At 42.2% G+C, this 23,836-nt stretch overlaps 1 protein-coding gene across 1 annotated transcript in view; it reads left to right on the top strand.

Annotated features, from left to right (window-relative positions):
- The first annotated feature begins 1,220 nt into the window (after nt 1-1,220).
- Nucleotides 1,221-23,836, top strand: part of B3GALNT2 (beta-1,3-N-acetylgalactosaminyltransferase 2) — a 65,182-nt gene continuing 42,566 nt past the window's right edge. The window contains exons 1-3 of the mRNA XM_036277750.1: nt 1,221-1,332; nt 16,102-16,249; nt 22,867-22,967. Coding sequence (XP_036133643.1) covers nt 1,221-1,332; nt 16,102-16,249; nt 22,867-22,967 — 361 coding nt within the window. The remainder of the gene's footprint in view (nt 1,333-16,101; nt 16,250-22,866; nt 22,968-23,836) is intronic.

Raw genomic sequence — 23,836 nt, 5'->3', positions numbered from 1 at the left:
CTGAAATAAAATTGCCACTCAATGAAACTACGGTACTGACAGTGCCTGAGATGTCTCCTCCTGGACTGCTCAGTTACTTGAATAAATTACCATTTTCCCCTTACATCTGTTTGGTTGAAGTGGATTTTCTGTGGCTTTCATCCAAGACTTTTGTGACAACTTGCCGAAACTTAAACAAAAAAACACAAGCAGACAGCCATTTTCATCCTTTCCTGAGTGAGGGTGCCCTACCCGGCTTCCAGCGAAGTCCTCGAGCTCTAGACCAGGCCCGGGCCGGCCGGGGCCCGCAGTACACCTGGCCGCGTGCACAGGAAGGCGCCCGCCCCGCCCCGCCCCGCCCTCAGCGCTCAGGGTTCACGTGCCGCAGGCGGCGCGCACACACCTGTTCCACTCCCTACTCTGCCGCGCCAGCGTGCACCCTGCACGCGGCCCCCTGAGTGCTGTCACGCCTCCGGAGCTCCCGGAGCAGCGCGCGGGTCCGGGCCGGTCTGCACTACACAAGGACTAACACTAACTAGATGGATCACTGCTGACGTGCGTCATCTGGCAGCCGCGCCCGGCCGAGGGCAAGTCAGCAGGATCGCACCCCGTTCGGGAGGCCGCATTCGGCGTGGCTGGAAACAGGGGGCACTCATAGCTCCTCTGGCCTTCGCCTGAGCGGTGCTAACCTCCCCCAGTAGGGACAGCCACGGCGCGGGGCTCCCCTGTATCCCCTCCCCCTAAGCCGTCGGGGGGAGGGGGCAAAGGAGAAGGCGTGAGAAGGGGTACGCATGCTCAGTGTGGGGCCTCGCTCTTCGCCTCCGTGCCCTCCGAGTGACGCAGGCCAGCGCGTGACATTCTGGGAAATGTAGTTTCCGAGCCTCCAGGTCCCTGGCGCACCGCCCCCTGGGCCCGGAGCCGGACTGCAGCTCCCGGCTGGAGGGGGGGCGCGGGAGGGGACGGGAGAGAAGACGCGAAAGAAGGGGCGGGGCGAGCGAGAGAAAAGGGGGCGGGGCCGGGGAGGCCCGGCGGAGGGGGCGGGACTCCGGCCGCCCTGCCGTCGCCGCCCGCGGACTGAGGAGCCCAAGGCGCGGGGGTCGGGCACCGTGAGGATCCTGGACGGCGGGGGGCGCGCTCCGAGTGGTCGCGAGGGCGTCGGCCGCCCCATTTGCCGGTCCCCTGCCCTCCGCCGGGACGCGGGAGAGCCCGGCGCGCTACGGTGGGGCTGGCGGGGGCGGCCAATGCGAAACTGGCTGGTGCTGCTGTGCCCGTGCGTGCTCGGGGCCGCGCTGCATCTCTGGCTGCGGCTGCGCTCCCCGCCGCCCGCACGCGCCTCCGCCGGCCACCCCGCAGGTGAGGGCCGGGCCGGGCCGGGCGGGACGGGGCAGGTCCAGGGACGAGCCACACAGATGGCCCTTTTCCTCCGCGGGCATTGAGTGGGGCAGACTGCAGGGCGCCCGTGTCTGCGCCTTCGGCCGCTGTCACCTGCCCGCGTTCCTGCAGGGCCCCAGCGGGCTCCCGGAGCCGAGAGTCTTGCGGCCGCCCCAGGCCGGCCGGCGTCGCCCGCCTGCCCCGGAGCGGAACCTCGCGTGTCCTCCAGCCTGCGGCTCGGGCCACCGGGTCTCTTCCTTCCGCCCCGAGGGGTCGGTCTCGTTCGGTTAAGACTGAGCCTTGTGCTGTGGGTCACGGCTGTGCGCGTGTTAAAAAGTGGCGGGGCTTTGCTTTTAAGGAATAACTTTGCTTCTAGAATATACTGTATTTTGTATTCTTTGAGAACTCCATGATGTAAGTTGGTTAAACAGATACGAGCTAGGGCAGGGCGACGAGTGGAGTTGCACCTGTGAGTTTGGTTTGCGAAGTGCTAATGAAGTACACGTGGAAATACCGACCTCGCCGCGACCTGTGCGTCTGCGCGTAAACCTCCCCTCGTGGGAAGAAAGTCGTGTTCTTGTTCACTTCCCAGCTTCAGAAACAGATCGCTTTGCCCATAGGAGGTGCCCATTGGATTTTGGGGGGGTTTCACCGCCCTGAACAGTACTCAAGGTTTCCCTATTTTTCTTTTTTAAGGGCTTGCCCTAGGACCTTTAAAGAAACCTCGAAGACTCTTTTAATAATGAGGTAATGGTCATTTTCTTTTTTTTTTTTTTAACTATGTGGGGAATTTTTTTACCACTCTGCCCCAAACAGCTGTTCAAGTTTTAAAGTTTTAAAAATTAGAATTGACTATTTGCAATTCCGAATCTGTGCCTTAATTTATAAGTAGGAAGTATAGAAACTAATTCAACAGTCCTCAGAGCAATTTCATTGTTATAATCGGGGTTCCTTATTATGCTAACAGTCTCTTAATATCTTTTATTAGACAAACCACAGGCTCTTTGAAAAGATTATTTGTGGCACCTGAATAGAAATAAAATACTTAAATGACTTAATGCAAGTACAGTGTTATAGGACATTTAACCTTTTAACAGGTTAGGATTTTGGGGGGTTTGGGGTTTTTAAGACTGAGCTGAAGAAAGGGTGCCATATATGTAAAATGCTTTGTAACATTTGCTGGGTTTGTGTTTTACAGATGTCTTTATTTTTTTGGATGGTGAGTTCTCCTGGAATTTACTTTCAGAGAGTCCTTAGGGTACTTATTTATGACCTTAACAGTCATTTCGGGTTCTGTAAACTAGCAAAACCCCACCTTCAAGCTTAAAATTTACAGGGCCTTCCCCTCAATTTCTTAGTTTGAGATAAGTTTGTCCTTGGATGATGCTCTCATGTGGCCCAGCGATACCAGGCTAGATGGCAGGAACTGGGAGGTAGGCCTGAAAAGTGACATCGGGCTGAGTCGAGGACTCAGCACTAGTTATATAAATTTGACTTTAATGCATATTGTGCATCTGGTTAGATAATAAATTACATTAATCTATAAATGAAACCTGACAGCCTGACTTTTCTTTTCCACTTTTAGTACTTTCAAAAGTAAAAACAGTAGAAGCACCACTATTGCTGAAATTTCCTGCAGCTCTCCTCCCCATTGTGTTGTCAGCGTGTTTAAACTAAAACGTGGGCATTTTTGCATTTCACCCCTTAATGCCTTAAGCCTAAAGTGAGAGAGAAAATCCAAGATTTTGTGAAGTGTTCTTCCCTTGAATTAACGTTGTCAGACTTGTCATTGTTCTCTTTTTGCTCCTGCCTCTTTGTCTGTCTTCAGTCTCATTAAGTCTGAGCACTATTTTTTGAAAGGGAGATTTACTTTCCCTGAATATTAAAAAAGGCCCTTTGATTTGCCGTTGATTCAGCAAATATTTGGGAGTCTACTCTCCTGTTGTAGGTGTGGAATTACAGCAGAATCAAGATAAAGTCCCTGCCTTCATGCAGTTTACAATTTAGAAGGGAAGGTAAAGCATAGGGAATAATTATTAAATATCACAGGGGTAGTAGTAAGTGCTATGACTCAAAAAAAAAAAAAGGTGTAAAAGGCTGGAGAATGCTGTCCTGTTTTAAATAGGTCGGGGAGGCCTCTGAAGAGGTGACAGTTGAGCAGGGACCTGAATGAAGTGAATGAGTCATGTTTGCACATGGCACTTTTCTAAAGCAGTGATTCACTTTAAACTGCTGCACCTGTCAGGGACAGTACCCGGTGAGGAGAAGCATGTCTCATGTGAAATCCATTGAGGCACAGACAACCATTGGACTAGAGAATATACAGGATATCTTGATTATAACATACATATTGGTTTGGGTTGATGAATTAGGAGGATTTTTTTTTTAAATCTTCACCCGAGGATATTTTTACATTTATCTTCAGACAGAGTGGGAAGGAGGGAGAGAGAGAGAAACATTGATGCAAGAGAGACACATCGATTGGCTGCCACCCACACGACCCTAACTGAGGCCGGAGACGAACCGCAACCGAGGTTTATGCCCTTAGTGGGAACCGAACCCGGGTCTCTCTGGTCCTCAGGCTGACACTCCAGCTGCTGAACCAAACCGACCAGGGCCAGGAGGATTTTTTTAAACAATTAATTTAAAAAAGTTATGTCACCAAAAAAGGCTTCTCTGTATAGGATAGTTGGAAAAAAGAGTATCCATTCAACAAATCCTTAGAGGTCTAGGTCTTGTGCTAGATACAGAGTCCCTGCTCTCCGGGTACTACTCACAGTCTGCCTAATTGAAACATGTGGGGCAAGTAGAGGCCAAAGACAAACTGAGCTTGCTTCCTGGGACTGGGTCATCTAAAATAATCCCTATATGCTAATCTTGTTTGTGCTTGTTTCCTTATGTATAAAATAATGACCTCATAGAGTTATTGTGAAGATTCAGTTAATAAAACTGCCAGGCCATGGCCGGTTTGGCTTAGCGGTTACAGCGGTTAGAGCGTCGACCTGTGGACAAATGAGCCGTGGATTCAGTTCCAGTCTAGGGCACGGCCCTGGTCGGGTGGTGTGACACAGAGGCAACCAGGCAATGTGGCTCTATCACATCGATGTTTCTCTCTGTCTGTCTCTCTCTCCCTCCTACTACTCTATCTGATGATAAATAGAAAAGTATCCTCAGTTGAGGAATAAAATAAATAAAACAGCCAGAACAGTGCCTCATTTCTAGTAAACTCCATGAATTTTAGAGAGGATGGTATCTTACTGTTCAGATTCAAACTCTATTCCTAGTGAAATTGAACATTTTTTCATAGGTTTGTAGGCTATTTGCATTTCTTCTATGAATTATCATTGTCTTTTGTCCCATATTTATTTCTTAGTTTTTCTTTTTATCTTGTTTCCAGACACCAGCATCAAACTAGGTATCCTATACTTACAACATATAGCAGTGGGCAAGGAAAGCATAGAGCCAAATGCTAGGAAGGGGAGGTAGGAATGTAGGCATTCTGACACAGGTGTTAATGGAGCATTCACTTTGGGTCTTATACCATGTAACACAGTACTCACCAGTCTGTCAGACTGATTTACATTGATATGTGGTAGAAGAAACCTTTTTTTCTTTAAATCCTCACCCAAGGATACTTGTTTTTCATTCATCTTCAGATAGAGTGGTGGGGGTGGGGAGAGATAGTGATTGGTTGCCTCCTGCACGACCCTGACCAGGGTTGGAGACTGAACAGCAAACGAGGTACTTGCCCTTGACTGGAATCGAACCCGTGACTCTTTGGTCCTCGGGCCAACACTGTACCACTGAGCCAAACCAGCCAGGGCTGGAAGAAACCTATTTTTTAAAATTCAGATATAATTGAAATTATATTCATTTCAGATGTACAACATAAATGATTCGATATATGTATAAATTGTAAAATGATCACCACAATATATATAATTACCGTCCATTACCATACATATTTAACATTTTTTTCTTGTGATGAGAACTTTTAAGATTTACTCTCTTAGCAACTTTCACATATGCAGACAGTATCATTAACTGTAGTCACCATTCTGCACATTTCATCCTATGACCTTAGTCACCATTCTGCACGTTTCATCCAGTTATTTTATAACTGGAAGTTTGTACCTTTTGAGCGTCTTCACTCATTTCACGCACACTCACCCCCTGCCTCTGGCAACCACCCATATGCTCTGTCACTAATACTCAGTGTCCGAGTTCAGTGTTTTGTTTTTTTAAGATCCTATGTATAAGTTAGATCATGCTGTATTTGTTTTTCTCCATCTGACTTATTTCACTTAGCATAATGCCCTCGGTGTCTATTAATGTTGTCAGAAATGGCAAGTTTTCATTCTTGTGGCTGAATAATATTCCATTGTGTATATATAACATATTTTCTTTACTCATCAATTGGTGGACATTTAGGATATTTCCGTGTCTTGGCTATTGTAAATGAACAAGTGAATGCATATATCTTTTCGACTTAATGTTCTTGTCTCCGGCCATACCACCCTGAACGCGCCCGATCTCGTCGTCTGTTCTTATTTCCTTCAGCTAAATACCCAGAAGTAAAATTGCTGGATTCTGTGGTATTGCTATTTTTAAGTTTTCAAGGAAACTCCACATTGATATAGTTGCTGCACCAATTTACAATCACACCGACAATGCACAGTTTCCCTTGCTACAGCCTCACCATTTATTATTTCTTGTCTTTCTGATAATGGTTATTCTGACAGGTGTGAGGTGATATCTCACTGTGGTTTTGATTTGCATTTCCCTGATGACTAATGATGTTGAATGTTTTGTACTGTACCTATTGGCTATGTGTATGTCTTCTTTGGGTAAATGTCTATTCAGATGCTATGCTCATTTTTATTTTTATTTTTTATTTTTTGGCTTAAACAAAGTAGATATTTGCTTCTGTCTTTTGTCCACAGAGTCTGAGATGGAAGGTACAGAAAAGGCATGGGGAAGGGAAAGCTCCCTGAGCACCATGGACCCAGGCTCCTGTCTTCCTGCCCCATCGTTCTGTTAGTAGACACGAACCAGGCCCAGAGCAAGTCTGCCTCTGGCTGGTCTGTAGTGTGTGGGTTCTTGAATTTATGCAGGAAAGATTTCACAATGCAAGTGCAGGTGCTTTTGAGAGTATGTTTATTAAAGCAGGAGATAGTGAAACAAAGGAAGGGCTTAGGATAGGAGAAGCAAAAGGAGAGAGCCTAGGCAGGGCTGCATTGGCTCTCTAGAAATTCCACAGGAAAGAACTGAGCCAGGAGCTCCAAGATGGCAGCAAATTAGGTGGAAACTACACTCACCTCTTCCCTGGACCAAACTGGAATTACAACTAATTATAAAACAGTCATCCTGAATAACCAACTGAAGACTAGCTGAAGAGAAGTCTTATAAACAGATTTATAGAAGAAGCCACACTGAGACTGATGGGAAGGGTGGACTTGTGAAAAGGGCCGGGCCTGCTCTCACAGTCAGCAACTGAGGTTCTGGGGAGATATCTCAGCTGTGGGAGGTTCCCTCCTGAGAAGCATGGGACCTAAACCCCAAGCCAGCTTCCCAGCCCCGAGCACCAGAGCTGGGAAGAGGCGCCTACATAACATCTGGCTGTGAAAAGCATTGGGATTTCTTTCTGCCAGGGAGAGACAGGAGTCCACTTGAGACACAGGCACCCTCTGAAAGGGCCAACAAAATTTTGTTCACAGCCACTCACCCTGAGTGGCTCCAGAGGGGAGAGGGCAGAGTGGACTAGAGTCACGTTAGGAGAGTCTGGGGTTTGTGGCTCTGGGGAAAGAGCTGAGGGACAGTCACCAGGATCTATATGCTAGGTCATTCCCCCCAGACACCACTTTTCTTGAGTGGAGCATTTCCCTCCATGCAGCATCAACCTGGGGAAAGCAGTTGCCCTACCCAGCAGAGTTTACACCCTGCTAAGGAGAAGAGCCAGAGGCTCTTTCAGTGACTGAGCCTAGAGGCAGCCAGCAGGTGGAGGCAAGTGCAGGTGGATCTTGGGGTGCTTTGAGACTTTTGTTGACCTGCCCCCAGGCCAAGTGCTGGTAATTGCTGGCATTGGTGTGTAGCTTACTCCTTCCCACATGCATCTAGGCCCACCAGAGGCAGCTACAAACTATAGATTGTATAGCTCCAAACAGGTTGCCAAGGGCCAGTCACAGGCAACCTTTGACATTGGCCTACACCAAATCCCTCCCAAGAGGCCCAGAACCAACACACCCAGTGGCCATCTTCAAACACATCAGAGCAGGATCCAGTAAGCTTCACATGTGGCATACCCAAAGGAACATCTCAGCAGGCACCAAACCCTGCTGAGGCAAATTCCAGTTCATGTGGTCAGCGCCACCAGAGCAGCTCACATACCATGGTCAGGTTTGAGCCTCAAGTCAGTCAGCCAGAGGGTCAATCCCATCCACTAATGGGCCAATAGCAGTTAAGACTCAATTACAACAGGAGGGCTCACATAACCCACAGAAGAAACATTCCTGTAGCACCCAGCACAAGTGATCAAGGAGACTGTACCATTGGACCCAATAGGATACCTACTACATAAGGCCACCCCACAAAAACTGGGAGTCATAGCATATCTACCTAATACATAGAAACACAAAGAGGAAGACAAAATGAAGAGCCAAAGACATAGGCCCCCTAATGAAAGAACAGGAGAGATATCAAGAAAAAGAATGGAATGAAATGGAGGCAAACAGTTTATCAGATAGAGTTAATAAAAAATGGTTATAAAAATGCTCAAGGAACTTAGAACTACAACAGCATGAAAAAGAACATAAAAACCATAAAAAAAGGGCCAGTCAGAAATAAAGAATACAATATCTGAAATGAAAAATACACTGGAAGGAAAAAACAGTAGGTGGAATGAAGCAGAGGATCAAATCAGTGATTTGGAATACAAGGTAGGAAAAAACACCCAACCAGAGGAACAAAAATGAAAAAGAATCCAAAATAAATGAGGACAGGATAAACGACCTTTGAGACAACATGAAGCATAACAACGTCTATATCATAGGGACAGCAGAAGGAGAAGAGAGAAAGGGATCAAGAACCTATTTGAAGAAACAATGACTGAAAAATTCCCTAACTGGTGAAGGAGAAAGACACACAAGTCCAAGAAGCACAGAGAGTCCCAAGAAGATGAACTCAAAGAGGCCCACACCAAGACACATCATAATTAAAATGGCAAAGGATCTTAAAAGCTATAAGAGAAAGACAGTTACCTGCAAGGGAGCTCCCATAAGACTGTCAGCCGATTTCTCAACAGAAACATTTCAGGCCTGAAGGTGTTGGCATGAAATATTCAAAGTGATGAAAAGTGAGGACCTGAATCCAAGACTATATCCAGCAAGGCTCTTATTTAAAATTGAAGGTGTAATGATGAGCTAACCAGACAAGAAAAAGCTAAAGTTGAGAGTTCATTACACCAAACCAGTATTAAAAGAAATGTGAAAGGACCTTCTTTAAGAAGAAGAAGGATGCCCTGGCCGGTTTGGCTCATCGGTTAGAGTGTCGACCTGCGGACCAGAGAGTCCAGGGTTCAGTTCCCACTAAGGGCATGTACCTCGGTTGCAGTTTGTCCCTGGCTCCGGTTGGGGTCATGTGGGTGGCAACCAGTCGATGTATCTTTCTCACATCAATGCTTCTCTGTCTTCCCCCCTCTCTCCCTCCTGCTCTATTTGAAGATAAATGCAAAAAATGTCCTCAAGTGAGGATAAAAAAAAGGGGGAAGAAGAAGGAGGAACCCTGGCCGGTTTGGCTGAGCAGTTAGAATGTTGGCCTGCTGGCCAAAGAGTCATGGGTTTGATTTTGGTCAGGGGTACGTACCTCAGTTGCAGTTCAGGCCCTGGCCCTGGTCCTGGCCGGGCGGGAGGCAACCAATTGATGTGTCTCTCTCACATGGATGTCTGTCTCTTTCTTCCCTTCCCCAAACCCTCCCACTCTATCTGAAGATAAATGGGAAAATAAAGTATCCCCGGTGAGGATTAAAAAAAAGAAGAAGAAAATGAGAACATAGGTCTGTTTTTATTGTCATTTTATTCTTTTGACTCTCAATAATCTATTTTTTTAAAATTTTTCTTTATTGATTTTAGAGAGACATGAAGGGAGAGGGAGAAAGAAATAGAAACATCATTGAGAGAGAACATAAATTGGCCACCTCCTGCATGCCCCCTACTGGGGATTTGGCCCACAACCTGGGAATGTGCCCTGACCAGAACTTGAACTGGTGACCTCTCGGTGCATGGGTTGATGCTCAACCACTGAGCCACACCATTCAGGATCAGTAATCAATTATAATGTAAATGGCTTAAATGCTTCAGTTAAAAGACACAGAGTAGTTGAATGGATAAGAAAACAAGACCCGCCCTCTGGTGTGGCTCAGTGGTTGAACATCAACCCATGGACCAAGACGTCACCAGTTCAATTTCTGGTCAGGGCACATGCCCAGGTTGCGAGGTCAGTCCCCAGTGGGGGGCCTGCAGGAGGCAGCTAGTCAGTGTCTCTCTCATTGATGTTTCTATCTCTCCCTCTCTTTTTCTCTAAATTAAATAATACATAACAAAGAAAAGACCCACATATATGCCATCTAGAAGAGACCTATCTCAGAACAAAAAATACAGACTAAAAGTAAAAGGATGGGAAAAGGTATTTCATGCAAATGAAAATGGGGGAAAAAAAACACTGTGGTAGCAATACTTGTATCTGACAAAGTAGAATTCAAAACAAAGGTTATAGTAAGAGACAAAAAAAAACAAAACACTACATAATGATAAAGGGAGCAATGCAACAAGAGGATATAACCCTCATAAACATGTATGTACCCAAAATAAGAGCATCTAAATAAGTAAAGCAAATCTTGATGGAAATAAAGGGAGAAACTGACAGTAGTATAGTAATAGTATGAAATTTTAACACCCTATTGACATCAGTGGATAAATGTTATAGATGAAAATCAACAAGGAAGTGGTGGCCTTAAATGACACACTAGATTAGATGGATTTAACTGATGTTTTCAGAGCATTTCACCCCAAAGCAGTAGAATGTATATTTATCTCAAGTGCACATGGAACATTTTCTGGGATAATGTTAGAAAATGTTAGAACACAAAACAAGTCTCAATAAATTCAAGAAGATTGAAATATCAAGCATCTTCTCTGACCACAAGGGTATGAAACTAGAACTCAATCACAAGAAGAAAACTGAACACACAAAGACGTGGAGACTAAATAACATGTTACTAAACAGTGAGTGAGTTGACAATGAGATCAAGGAAGAAATAGAAAGAAATCTTGAAACAAATGAAAATGAGAACATCCCAAAATCTACGGGACACAGGAAAAACAGTCTTAAGCAGGAAATTTATAGCATTACAGACTTATTTTAAGAAAAAAATCTCAAACAATTTGATTTTACATTTAAAGGAACTAGATAAAGAACTCCCAAAGTGAGTAGAAGGAAGAAATAAAGATCAGAGCTAGGGTATAGGGGGGATAAATGGGGTTGGAAGGAGACTTGGGGTGGTGAACACACAATACAGTGTCGATATGATGTGGTATTGTGCTCCTGAAATGTATAATTTTGTTAACAGTGTCACCCCAATAAATTCAATAAAAAGGAAAAAAGTGATTAAGAGGAAGGTTAGAACCTGTCCAAACAGGACATACAAATGGCCAAGAGACATATGAAAAAATGTTCAATGTCACTAATCATCAAAGAGATGCAAATTAAAACGATGAGCCTCACACTTGCCAAAATGGCTGCCATCAACAAATCAAACAAAAGTGCTGGCGAGGGTGTGGAGAAAAGGGAACTCTAGTACACTGCTGGTGGGAATGCAGACTGGTACAGCCACTATGGAAAACAATATGTTGTTTCCTCAAAAAGTTAGAAATTGAACTGCCATTTGACCCAGTGATCCCAGTTCTAGGAATATACCCTAAGAAACCTGAAACACCAATCAGAAAGAATATATGTTCCCCTATGTTCATAGCAGCACTGTTTACAATAGCTAAGACCTGGAAACAGCCCAAGTGTCCGTCAGTAGACGAGTGGATAAAAAAAGCTGTGGTACATATACATAATGGAGTACTATGCAGCTGTAAGAAAGAAAGATCTCTTATCCTTTGAGACAACATGGAGGGACCTGGAAAGTATTATCCTAAGTGAACCAAGCCAAGCAGAAAAAGATAAATATCACATGATCTCACTTATTTCTGGAATATAATGAACTAAACAAACTGATGAACAAAACAGACCCAGAGTCATAGAAGTAGGATACAGACTGACAGTCCTCAGAAGGGGGTGGGGGTGGAGGAAAGGGATAAACCACAGAACTTATATGCATGTATGCATAACCGATGGACATGGACAACAAAGCTGGGGACCGGGGTGGCAGGGGTGGGGGGAGGAAGGTGTCAATGGTGGTGGTGGGGGGGCGGGGGAGAGAAGCATCTTTCACAAAAATAAATTAACAAAATTAAAAATAATTTAAAAAAAGGAAGGTTAGAGATGTATTATTAAAAATATATTAGTTTCTCAGTCTCAGGCAACATGAATCTATTCTTGAGAACCAATAAAATGTGTAATAAAGCTAATTTTTATAAAACGTGAACCAAGGCAGGGCTTCTGTCAGCTCACTGAAAGGTCAGTGAAAGGGGACCTTGGAGACAACATTCAGCGGGTTGGCCTCAGACAGGCTGCCACTGTCTGCTGCTCCCCTGGTTGCAAGTCTTGTGGGGACCCTAGGAGAGAAAAGTAAAGATGCACATCTGAGAGGGAAGAGAGGCATGGGCCTGCTCCTGAGAGCGCGCCCTCTGCCCATTTTTAGATCGGAGTGGTTATATTTTAAATATCCCTTATCAGATAAATGATTTACGAATATTTTCTCCCACTCAGTAGGTCATTTTGTCTCTGGTTTCCTTTGCTGTGCAGAAGTTTGATATAGTCCCCCTTGTTTATTTTTGCTTTTGTTGCCTTTGTGTTTGGTGTCAAGTACAAAACCTCATCAGCAAGACCGGTGTCAAGGAGCTAACTGCCTATGTTTTCTTCTAGGAGTTTTAGGGTTTCAAGTCTTAATGTTCATATCTTGAATCCATTCTGAACTGATTTTTGTATATGGTATGAGATAGTATTTCCGTTTGATTCTTTTGCATTTATCTGTTCAATTTTCCCAGTACCATTTATTGAAGAGACTTTTTCCCCATTGTATATTTTTTGTTCCTTTGTCATAAAGGAATTTCCCCCTGGACTCTAATTCTATTCCATTGATCTGCCTGTTTTTATGCCAATACCAGTTTTGATTACTGTACCTTTGTAATATAGTTTGAAATCAGGGAGTATGATGCCTCCAGCTTTGTTCTTCCTTCCCAAAATTGCTTTAGCTATTTGGGATCTTTTGTAGTGCCATGCAAATTTTAAGATTATTGGTTATATTTCTGTAAAAATTGCCATTGGAATTTTGGTAGAAATTGTGCTGAATCTGTAGATTGCTTTGGGTAGTATGGACATTTTAACTATTTCTTGTAACCCATGAGCACAGGATATTTTTTCATTCATTTGTGTCTTCTTCGGTTTCTTTCACCAGTGCCTTATAGTTTTTGCCTCCTTGGTTAAATTTATTCTTAGGTATTTTATTCTTTTTTATTTATTTGTAAATAGGATTGTTTTCTTAATTTATTTTGTGATAGTTTGTTAGGGTATAGAAATACAACTGACTTTTGCCAGTATTCAAAAATGATTTTGTATCCTACAATTTTACTGAATTAGTTTATTCATCTTTTTGGTTGGGCCTTTAGAAACCTATTTTTCAATGTCTCTGGAAATAGAAATTCTCTAAAAGGCTAAAATCTGCCTTGTACATCTCTTCTGTAAGAGAAGGAGAAAAAGCACTTCAACAGAAGCAGCTCAGACATGGGTTGGAAGCAGAGGGGACTGGCAGGGGCAGAGGAGTGGGGTGAGACCGGAAGGCAGTTTACAGCTATGCTCCCTGGGAGTTTCTTATGCCATGTGGTTATCTTCATCTTTAGTTATTTGTTGATTTATTTTTAGAAGACTCTTGTTCGATATGAAGTCATATGAGAAGTCAGGGAGAAGCCATAAGGACACCCTTGTAAAAGTGTGAACTGAAACAGCAGCTAGAATTAATGACAAGAAAGGGATAAATTTAAGAACTTGTTCATGAATATTTTATCATCAAGAAAGGGTTAAATTATATTTCATGTAATCCATTTTTAAAAGATTGATTTTGATTGTCCATCAAAAGAAGGTAATGTTTGGCAGTTAGAAGGATGTTTCAGTTATTTTGAAATTTCACTTGTGTGCAACAGCCTTGTTTTCCAATATCAGATAAATGAGGTATTTAGGCTTTTTGCTCTTCTACAGCTTTTAATCTTTTGAGAAGACAGTTTGAGATAGAGTATCTAGAGACTTTTTTTTGTATTTTCTCTAATTAGGGAACTGAGGCACAAGGAATTTAAATAGTTTCTTATTGATACTCTCTGCAGCATGTTGACTATGGAATTAGTGTCAGATATGTCTGGTTACTCCATTTGCCTCACTCCTGTCACAAAAAATGTACTTACTATTAATATTTCTCTCTGAGATGGGATATCATTACAAATATTACATATGCATTTAAATTATTCAAATTCAGGTTCATTTAGAGTTAGTTCCAGCAGTAGGTACAACTTTCATTGTATAGTTAAATCTGAGAAAAAATGTTCCTGGGCCATGAATTTTAAAAAATTAAAGTGCTAACCAGCATTTTCAGTGATTCACTTATCACTAATTCACCACTTGAACCTGTGTTACGGGTAAAAGATCAGAATTTAGGCTCTGATGAGCTACATTAAGCTTTATAGCTATGGAACAAAATAGTGATGAAGAATGCAGTCAGATTGCCAGGATTAAATCTTAGCCAGCCGTTTACTAGCTGTTTAACTAAAGGGAAGTTACTGAATTCTGTGTGTTTCATGTGTTTAGCAAGAAGCCTAAACTACATACGTCATAGGCTTGTGAGCCTTAAATGATACTCTACATGCAAAGCATTAAAATTATACTCTATACATAGAACTTAGTAGCTGTATAAATATGGCCTGTTAATAATTAATAAATAAGCAAGCTTAATGCCCTGGCCAGTTTAGCTCAGGGTTAGAGCATCTGCTCATGGACCAAAGGGTCACGAGTTTGATTCCTGGTCAAGGGCAGGTGCCTGGGTTGTAGGTTCAATCCCAGCCCCAGTTGGAGTCATGTGGGAAGCAGCCAATCAGTGTTTCTCCCTCATATCAATTTTTCCCTCCCTCCCTCCCTCCCTCCCTCCCTCCCTCTCTATCTAAAACTCAATGGAAAAATATCGATGTGTGAGGATTAACCAAAAATAAATAAATAAATAAATAAATAAAATAAGCAAACTTAATCCATGAATAAATTTGGGATTATGTTAAAGATAAATTATGCCTTTATAGAAGAATTTGTTTCAGTGCAAGATTCATAATAGGGTGAAATAACAAGTATCTCTATTCCATTTAGAATTGAAGTACCTTTTAAGAAACATACCTATTGTGAAAATAAGGTATCTACACAAAAATTCCTGTATTCCTATAATTGTCACAATGTAATGCCCTTAAATTACCCTACTTAGAAGAATGTGTTCCCAGATTTTTTTGTCATTTTAATTGGTCCTTTGAAAAAAAGGTCTTTCGACTGAATACCTAGATCCTATGGTATATAAAAACATTGCATTTACCATAGTAAAGATCTCTAGCCTTCAGTAATTTATTTTTAGAAACATTTGAATCAGTTCCCGCCATTGGAGAAAGAGATGAAATAGATCCCTCATCAGAGCTATTTATAAGCCTGTAGCTCTCAAGCTTTGAAACTGGTGACGAAAAAACAGGGACAAAGTATTTTTTCCTTCTGTCTTCTAAGGACACATTTTTAAATTGTAATCCTGCCCTTTAGACCTTATGACAGTAAAAAATGAGCCTTTCACATGACTAGTCACTTGATTTTTTTTTTTCTACGAATGTTGCTTCCCCTCCTTCATTCTTCAGAATATTTAGTAAATGATAAAAGGTTTGCTGGCTGTAGAATTTATTGGCATTAATAAGGGTTCTGGTACTTCCCAGCATGGGAGTATTTCAGCTTTGTCTCCCAAACCTAATAACTAATATTAAGGTAGGACTTCACTTATGAAAGCATATTTTTGTTGTTAGTTGCCACTGAGTTCTTACTATTTGCCTGGTACCAAACCAGTACTTTTACACATATTATCTCATTTAATTTACAACTCCATGAAAAATGTTATTATGCTCATTCATAGTTAAGGAAACTGAGCTTCAAGAAGTTAAATAACTTATATGTAATATAAAAGAGCCACGATTCTGAGTATGGCCTAGTTGACTCTTTCCGCCCACTATTCTGTAGTTTATGCTACAATGCCTTTTCAAACTGATTCTTGCTAGAAACATCTTGTTTGTTTTGAAGATTTGTTTACTTACATGAGCATGAATACATACATATGTGTGGAAGACACCAAAATGTTAGTAGTAGTTATCTCTGGATGGTGGGTTTGTGGATGCTTTAAAATTCATTTCTTCTTTGTAGTTGTATTTTCTACAAACATGAACATATATTATTTTGTAATAAACATTTTTGTGTTACATATTGAACATAGTCATAGAGACGTGACATTTCTAATTTATTGTTGCTTATTTCTAGATCAACTGGCCCTGTTTCCTCAGTGGAAATCTAGTCACTATGATGTGGTAGTTGGTGTGTTGTCAGCCCGCAATAACCATGAACTTCGAAATGTGATAAGAAGCACCTGGCTGAAACATTTAACACAGCATCCCGAACTAAGTCAACGGTAGGTTTTTCTGAGTTGGCATCTCGCCTGATTTACTGAGTAAGAGATGGATAGTCAGAATGTTAATTCAGTCATGTAACCTCTTTTCCTGGGAGAAAAGACTATTTTGTTTTGCTTTTCCTCCATATAGTTGAGCCCAAAAGTAAATTTAACCAGGGTTTTAAGCCAAAAGATAGTTGGGGGAGGATATAGTCATTGGTTAATATACCTACTATTTATAGACTCCCTAGTTTGTTTTTGCTTTGGGTTAGACTAGCAATTCTTAAAATATTCTATTCCAGAATAGTTCTCTACTTAGACACATGTCAAAATATGCTTTTCACTGACTTCACAGAGATGCATTTAATTTTTTCAGTTCTGTAGACTTTTTAGTTGTGAGCTGCAGTGTGAATAATCCTCCACGCTCTTCTTCCTGACCACCCTTCCAGGGCGGAGCTTTGGTAGCACATCTGAGGTTGACATTGGATGGCTGGTTACTGATGAGGAGCGCAAGGCAGTCTCAGTGAGACCAGCCTGTGAAGATATGTAGTAAGGCTTTAGTGAGAGAGAAGCATGGAAGGTTGCACTTCTTGTTGTGTGTAGACTCAGAGGTGATAAGCAGAGAAGGGCCCTCTCAGGATTGCATTAAACTGTCACACTTGTGACTGAGTAGCTATACAAGTGAATTGCAGTTGTGAATTTTCTTGTCACCAGCAATGAACATTTATAGATTTCCTATCTTGTTCATAGCAGCTTTCTTTCCTTTTCAAGACAGGTTTCTTTAGTTCATGATCACAATGATAATAGAACCTATTACCCAGCAAATAAAAGGCCTCAGATGCAACGATACTGTCAGAACCACCTCCAAGACCTGTTCTTCCTATATAGTCTTTCCCATCTCAGAAAATAATGGCCCGGCTCTGCCAGTTGCTCAGACCAAAAACCTTGGTGTTTGTGTTGTAAATGGGGAAGTAAGTCCCCCTTGTGGTGTCTTTAAGGATCAATCCAGCATGTCTACAGAAATTACATTGGGAGAGGCCTATGAAATTAAAGGACTATTATACTTAAGTCCTAGAGAGGGAGGCACAGTACACCATACAGGGGCCATAGGAAAGGAGTGTCCATGGAGTGGGCTCAGCCCAGCAAGTGGGGAGCCGAGTGAGTGAGGACCTGTGGGCAAGTGCCTTCATTGGGGGTCATGGTGGAGTACACAACTGACCCTTGAACAACAGGTATCTGAACTGTGAGGGTCCACTCATACATGGATTTTTTTCCAGTAAATAACTGTAAATGTATCTCTTATGATTTTCTTAATGACATTTTTTCTAGTTTTCTTTATTATAAGACTGCCATGTATGATACATATAACATATAAAATATGTGTTAGTCAACTCTTTTTTTTTTTTTAATCCTCATCCGAGGACATTTTTCCATTTTTTGTACAGAGTGGGAGGGAGAGAGAGGAAGAGAAAGAGAGGGAAACATCGATGTGAAAGGGACACATCGAGTGGCTGCCACCCGCACGACCAACCAGGGCCGGGGACAAACTGCAACCGAGGTACATGCCCTTAGCAGGAACCGAACCCGGGTCTCTCCGGACCGCAGGCGGACGCTCTAACCGCTGAGCCAAACCGGCCAGGGCTGTGTTAGTCAACTCTTTATGTTATTGGTGAGGCTTCCGGCCAGCAGTAGGCTATTAGGTAGTTAAGTTTTGGGAGAGTCAGGAGTTATATACAGAACCCTGGCTGGTTTGGCTCAGTAGTTAAGAGTGTCGGCCTGTAGACCAAAGGGTCACGGGTTCAGTTCCCAGTCAAGGGTATGTATCTGGATTGTAGGCTCAATCCCAGGCCTGCAGGAGGCAACCAATCAGTGTGTCTCTCTCACATCAATGTCTTTCTCTCTCTCTCCCTTCCACTCTATCTAAAAATATCAATGGAACAATATCCTTGGGTGAGGATTAACAAAAAAATTAAATAAAGAAAAAGTTATATTTATATTTTTGACTACACTGGCATCACTGCTCCTAACCTTGCATTGTTCAAGGGTCAGCTTTACAAGCAAAAGGTGCAAGGGAATCTTACTGTTACATTTGAATGTCACTGTCACAGTCGGGAGGGCAAGAAGGGACACCTGTGGCAGGGACCAGCCTGACCACACTGGCCACCTGGGTGGGATGCTCATAGCCTATTTGTGAGGAAGTTGAGGAATCAGGGAAATGGGAAGTTTAGTAAAGTCTGCAATATGGTGTTATCTTGATTGTTTGTTTCTCATGCCATGTCCAGTCCATCAGCATGTGTTCTTGGTGCTGCCTTTTTTTGTTGTTGTTTATCCTCACCCGAGGATATTTTTCCATTGATTTTCAGATAGAGTGGGAGGGAGGGGGAGAGAGAGAGAGAAACATCAATGTGAGAGAGACACATGAATTGGTTGCCTCCCACATGGCCTGGACCAGGGACCGGGATTGAACCAAAATCAAGGTATATATCCTTGACTGGAATCAAATCGTGACTCTTTGGTCCATGGGCCAATGCTCTAACCTCTGAGCCAAACCAGCCAGGGCCTTGGTGCTACCTTTAGATCATTTACTGTTACAGTGAGAACCACCATATTGGCCTAGGCTTAATGCCTCTCACCTGGATTATTACAGAGGCCTCCTTATCTGAATCTCCTGCTTTTACCTTTCTTTGATCCCCTGTATTTATTTTGCATACAACAGACAGAATGATCCTTTTATAATTATATCAGTTTTTCTACTCATATCCCTTCATTGACTCCTCTTCTTGCTCAGAGTGAAATATCAAGTCTTTATTTTGGTCTTTGACCTTATCGACAGCTTATTATCCCTTCATTGGCCACCTTACTGTGTTTCAGTACACTGCATTTATGACTCCTGCCTCAGGGCCTTTGCACTTGCTGGTTTCCCTGCCTATACCATTCTTCTGCTGGATATCCTCATGGCTCACTTTCTCACTTTCTCCAGGTCTCTGCTTAGATGTCATCTTACCAGGCAGACCCATATTGAATAGCACCCCACTCCTGTTCCATCTCCATCTTCCTGTACTTGGCTTTCTTTGCTTTTCTTTTACACACACACACACACACACACACACGGAATCACACACACACATATATATAGCTTTTTAGAGAGGAGGGGAGAAAGAGAACGAGAGAAACATCAATGTGAGAGAGAAACATCCATTGGCTGCCTCCTACTTGCCCCCAACTGGGGATCGAGCCCAAAATCCAGGCATGAGCCCTGATCGGGAATCAAACCAGCAACCTTTTGGTGCACAGGATGATGCTGAACCAACCGAACCACACTGGCCAGGGCCTTGGCTTTATTTCTCTTTTTTTTTAGTTTCTCAGTTGTATTATTTTTACTTTTTTTAAAAATATCTTTTCTTTATTGATTTGAGAGAGGAAGGGAGAGGGAGAGACAGATGGAAATATCAATGAGAGAAGAACATCGATTGGCCGCCTCCTGCATGCCCCCCACTGGGGATTGGGCCCACAACTTGGGCATGTGCCCTGACCAGGAATCAAACTGGCAACCTCTTGGTGTATGGGTCGATGCTCAACCACTGAGCCACACTGGCCAGGCTTTTTTTTTTTTTTTTTTGGTACGTGCCCCTAGCGGGAACCGAACCCAGGACTCTTGTCCACAGGCCAACACTCCAACCGCTGAGCCATACTGGCCAGGGCTGGCTGGCCAGGCTATTTTTTAATGTCTCTTTTTTTATCACCATTTATTCTCCCATACCCTCTTCTACCTCCACCCCCCTTTATTTTTCTTTATAATACTTATCACCAACTAGCACATGTATTATATTTAGCTGAATATTTATAAATTGTCTTTCCCGCTGGAATATAAGTTTTAAGAGCGTAGGGGCTTCAGTTTTTTTGACCGATGTATATTCCCAGTACCTAGATCCTAACTTGACATAGACTAAAGCACTCAACAACTATTGAGAGGAGGATGACTCAGATCTAAATGGAATGAATGCAATTAACATTCAGGTTCTCACCAGTAATTTATTTGCCATAATAGCATTCTTGCTTTAAATTTAGTAAGTTTGGTGATTTGTTTTTTTAAAATTATGAGATATCTATATAGAAATAAGTTATTAGCCAAAAATAACTTCCTGGTAATTTTTTGGATCTAGTAGGAGTATTTAAGATGGATTTAAAAAATACAAATTAGGTGAATATCTGCAATAATTTAATTAGCAAATTTATTAATTTCTGTTTATACTTTTATTCTAAATGCTCTTTATTTATGAAAGATGTTCTGCCTTAATTGGCCCTTAGTAAAAGTGTTTGCATTTCTGTGGTATGGTTTACTTTCAGGTCTTGGATTTCACTGAAGGAGCCAGACTCCATATATATTTCAAGAACCTTACTTAATTGAAAACCTTTGTAATAAAACCCTAAATTGTCAATTTCACAAGTATTTAATAGTGTCTTCTGTATAGGGTAGTATACAGTGTATAGTGGAATACAAAAATATATAGATACAGTGTATTGTGTGGGTAAGTGTGAGACTGAGCATTAGAACAGGGAAGTGGGGCAGAGAGACAGAGATTACCGCAGAAAGAGAAGGAGGGAGGGTGTATAACAGAGGTATGACCAGATAACGCTGAACACTTGCATTGAGCGTTACGGGGTCAAGTGAGAGCTGTTAAGGCAAGAATGCTAAAGAGCTGAACTAAGTGGCGGCCTTGTGAGGAAATAAGGTCATTGTTTGTGGAAAGAGGAGGAGTCTAGGATGGCAGCTAGCCTTCTAACTTGGAGAGGAGTGAAGGCATCAGTCAGGACAGAAAATGCTAGGTGAGAAGAGCACGGGAAATCTCAGTTGTGGATGCGTTGAGTCTGAGGTACCTGCAGGCAGTGGTAGATGTTTACCAGCTGGCCCTTTGAAGAGAAGTGTTTATATATGTGTCTGTATATTATAAACTTTGTTGATAGAGATGATGTGCAGCACAAAATTGACAGATAATACATGTACAATACTTTTTATTGTAAAGTCTGTATAGCCAGTTGATTCTCATAGAATGGTTTCATAACTCACTCACGGTTGCAGTTGACAAGAGTATAGTTCTGACAAGAGTAAGACTAAGGTGACGACTTGTAGTTGATAAAGTGAGTGGTTTTGAACAGTGGAAGAGTATTTTGTACTATTTTTTGTACTATTCACAGTGGAATGGCTACAGTCACATCACATTTTAAATTTAATCTGCATTGTTAACATTTTCTTCATCATTTTAAGTCTAGACAATCAACAAAACAAGAAATCAACCCTTCTTGGCAGTGTTTGCCAGTTTTCCTGTTGTAAGTGATCCCACCATGGCCAGTTTCAGGCATCTAATGTGATATCTCTGGACAGAGTTTGGGAAGATACACAATAGCATGCATTATAATATTTCCACCATACAGAGCTAATGGAGATAAATAACCTCAAGAGCAGAGATAATAGTGAAATAATTAGCACATTAATTTGAGTATTCATTTCCTTTGTTTTTAATAATATATTTAATTTTAAGTTTATGTAATTTAGTTTCTAATAAAACTTGTGCTTAATGATCAGCACACAAAAATAAATAAATAACCAGCTCACGGAATTCCTGAAAATCCAGCAGTTTACTCTCACCCACTAATAGGAACAGGCTCCAGCACACAGCTCTCTGTGGCTGGCTAGGTGGAGATGTCCAATGAACTGATGGATCTTTTACTTAGAAGATGGGTCCAAACTAGAGCTGCCAATTCAGGAATCATGCCCAGGCTAGTTAGAGCCTTGAGAATAAGTATTGTTCAGGGAGAACAAGTAAAAAGAGATTCAAGGGCAAAGCCCTGGGTCCTATTCATTCTTAAAGGACCAGCTGGAGAACAAGAGCCAGCAGTGCCAACTGAGCAGGGCCTATAAAGAAGGGAAGAAAGCATTTAAGGAGACTAGTGCTGTCGAGCCAGTACCTGTTGATTTAGCAGCAACCAATATTGGTGGTAGACATCTCAGAGGAAGTAGTGGATATTGAAGCTAAATTTCTATTTTATAAAATGAGTAGGAAATGAGAAACTAGAGGCTGCAATTTTAGTTAATTGCTTTGTAGAATTTCACTGTAAAGGAAATTGTGTGGACAAGGAAGGACAGTAGGCAAATAGAAATTGATGTCAGGACTTCATCATATTTATAATGTGTAGGGAAGGAGCCACGAGTTACAGGTAACTGGTAAAGCAATGTGGAGGAGGGGAGAGGACAGCCTCCCAAGTAGAAAGACTAGTCTTGACGTAGAAGAAAGCAAGTAGAGAAGACTGCAGATAGAGATGGGTTTTTAGGTGTAGGCTTGAGAAGTTGATTTCACTGTAGTTTGCTTTTGGCATGAGCTGTGACTGGTAGCCATGCCAAACGTGTTCACACTTGCTTTACTACATGCAGGACTACAGCGGAGAGTTCACATGCAAGTCACTTGGTAGTTAGCATCTTTGGATTTACTTGTTCCTTCTTTTGGCTAGACTGGAAGAATAAAGTTAGAATCAATGCTAATAAATACTGTGTCTCAAACTAAAAGCTCTGAAATGGGTATGAGGAAACGTGAATATGCAGGGTGAAGATTAGTAACCGATGTTAATGCCGCACTTCTCAGTGTGCTGGTGAAGTTCATAATAGGAGCTCGTGGCTGTGACGTGCCTGTGGAGGACCGGGAAGACCCTTACTCCTGCACACTGCTCAACATCACGAACCCAGGTGAGTCTCTTCTCCTCAGCCCTGTGACTGCTTCTACAGGTGTGATGTTGAGGAAAGGCGCTGAACTGGTACGGTGTATGTTTTTAGACGAAAATTGAGCTTACCTCAAAATGTATCTTTCATTCTTTTTAACAGATTGACTAATCACTCCGGGTATCTGAAGATTCTTTATAGATATATATAATTTTAGGGTCAGGAGGGTTTATTTTTAGTGTGATTCAAGTACGTCTGTAAATTCCTCATTCAAAGATAAACCCTCAATTACTGAATTTTGAACTTTTGGAAAACTGCTGATTCCACCAGCCTGTTGATTTATAATAGCCTTGATACAAATATTGTGAATCCACTTTCTCTTAGAATTATTGCCTGAGCTTCTGCAAAAGATACAAAGAGTAAAAAATTGAAAATACACACCCTGGCTGGTTTGTTTCAGCAGTTGGAGCGTCGGCCCACAGACGAGGGAGTCCCGGGTTTGGTTCCTGCTAGGGGCACGTACCTCGGTTGCAGTTTGTCCCTGGCCCCGGTTGGGGTCATGTGGGTGGCGACCACTTGATGTGTCTCTCTCATGTTGATGTTTCTCCCTTTTCCTCCCTCACTCCCTCCCACACTGTCTGAAGATAAATGCAAGAATGTCCTTGGGTGAGGATTAAAAAAAAAAATACAAGTAGTACTTTTTTTTATTCCTTACAATTAAAATTTGTAGGAGTTCAAGGTGGTCCTAATAAGGTTCTGTGTGGTGCCAGGGAACCAATATTGGGAAGTTGGTAATTTTGTTACTGCCTCTCTTGGTTTATTAGCATTTCCTATTATGTTTAGGTGTGGTTCTAAGGGAGAGTAAACTTTTCAGATCTCAGTTGTGATCAGATTAT

The sequence above is a fragment of the Molossus molossus genome, unplaced genomic scaffold, assembly GCF_014108415.1.
Source record: "Molossus molossus isolate mMolMol1 unplaced genomic scaffold, mMolMol1.p scaffold_m16_p_23, whole genome shotgun sequence".
Taxonomy (NCBI): domain Eukaryota; kingdom Metazoa; phylum Chordata; class Mammalia; order Chiroptera; family Molossidae; genus Molossus; species Molossus molossus.
The sequence above is the reverse complement of the archived record's forward strand: the minus strand, read 5'-3'. Positions and strand labels throughout refer to the sequence as shown.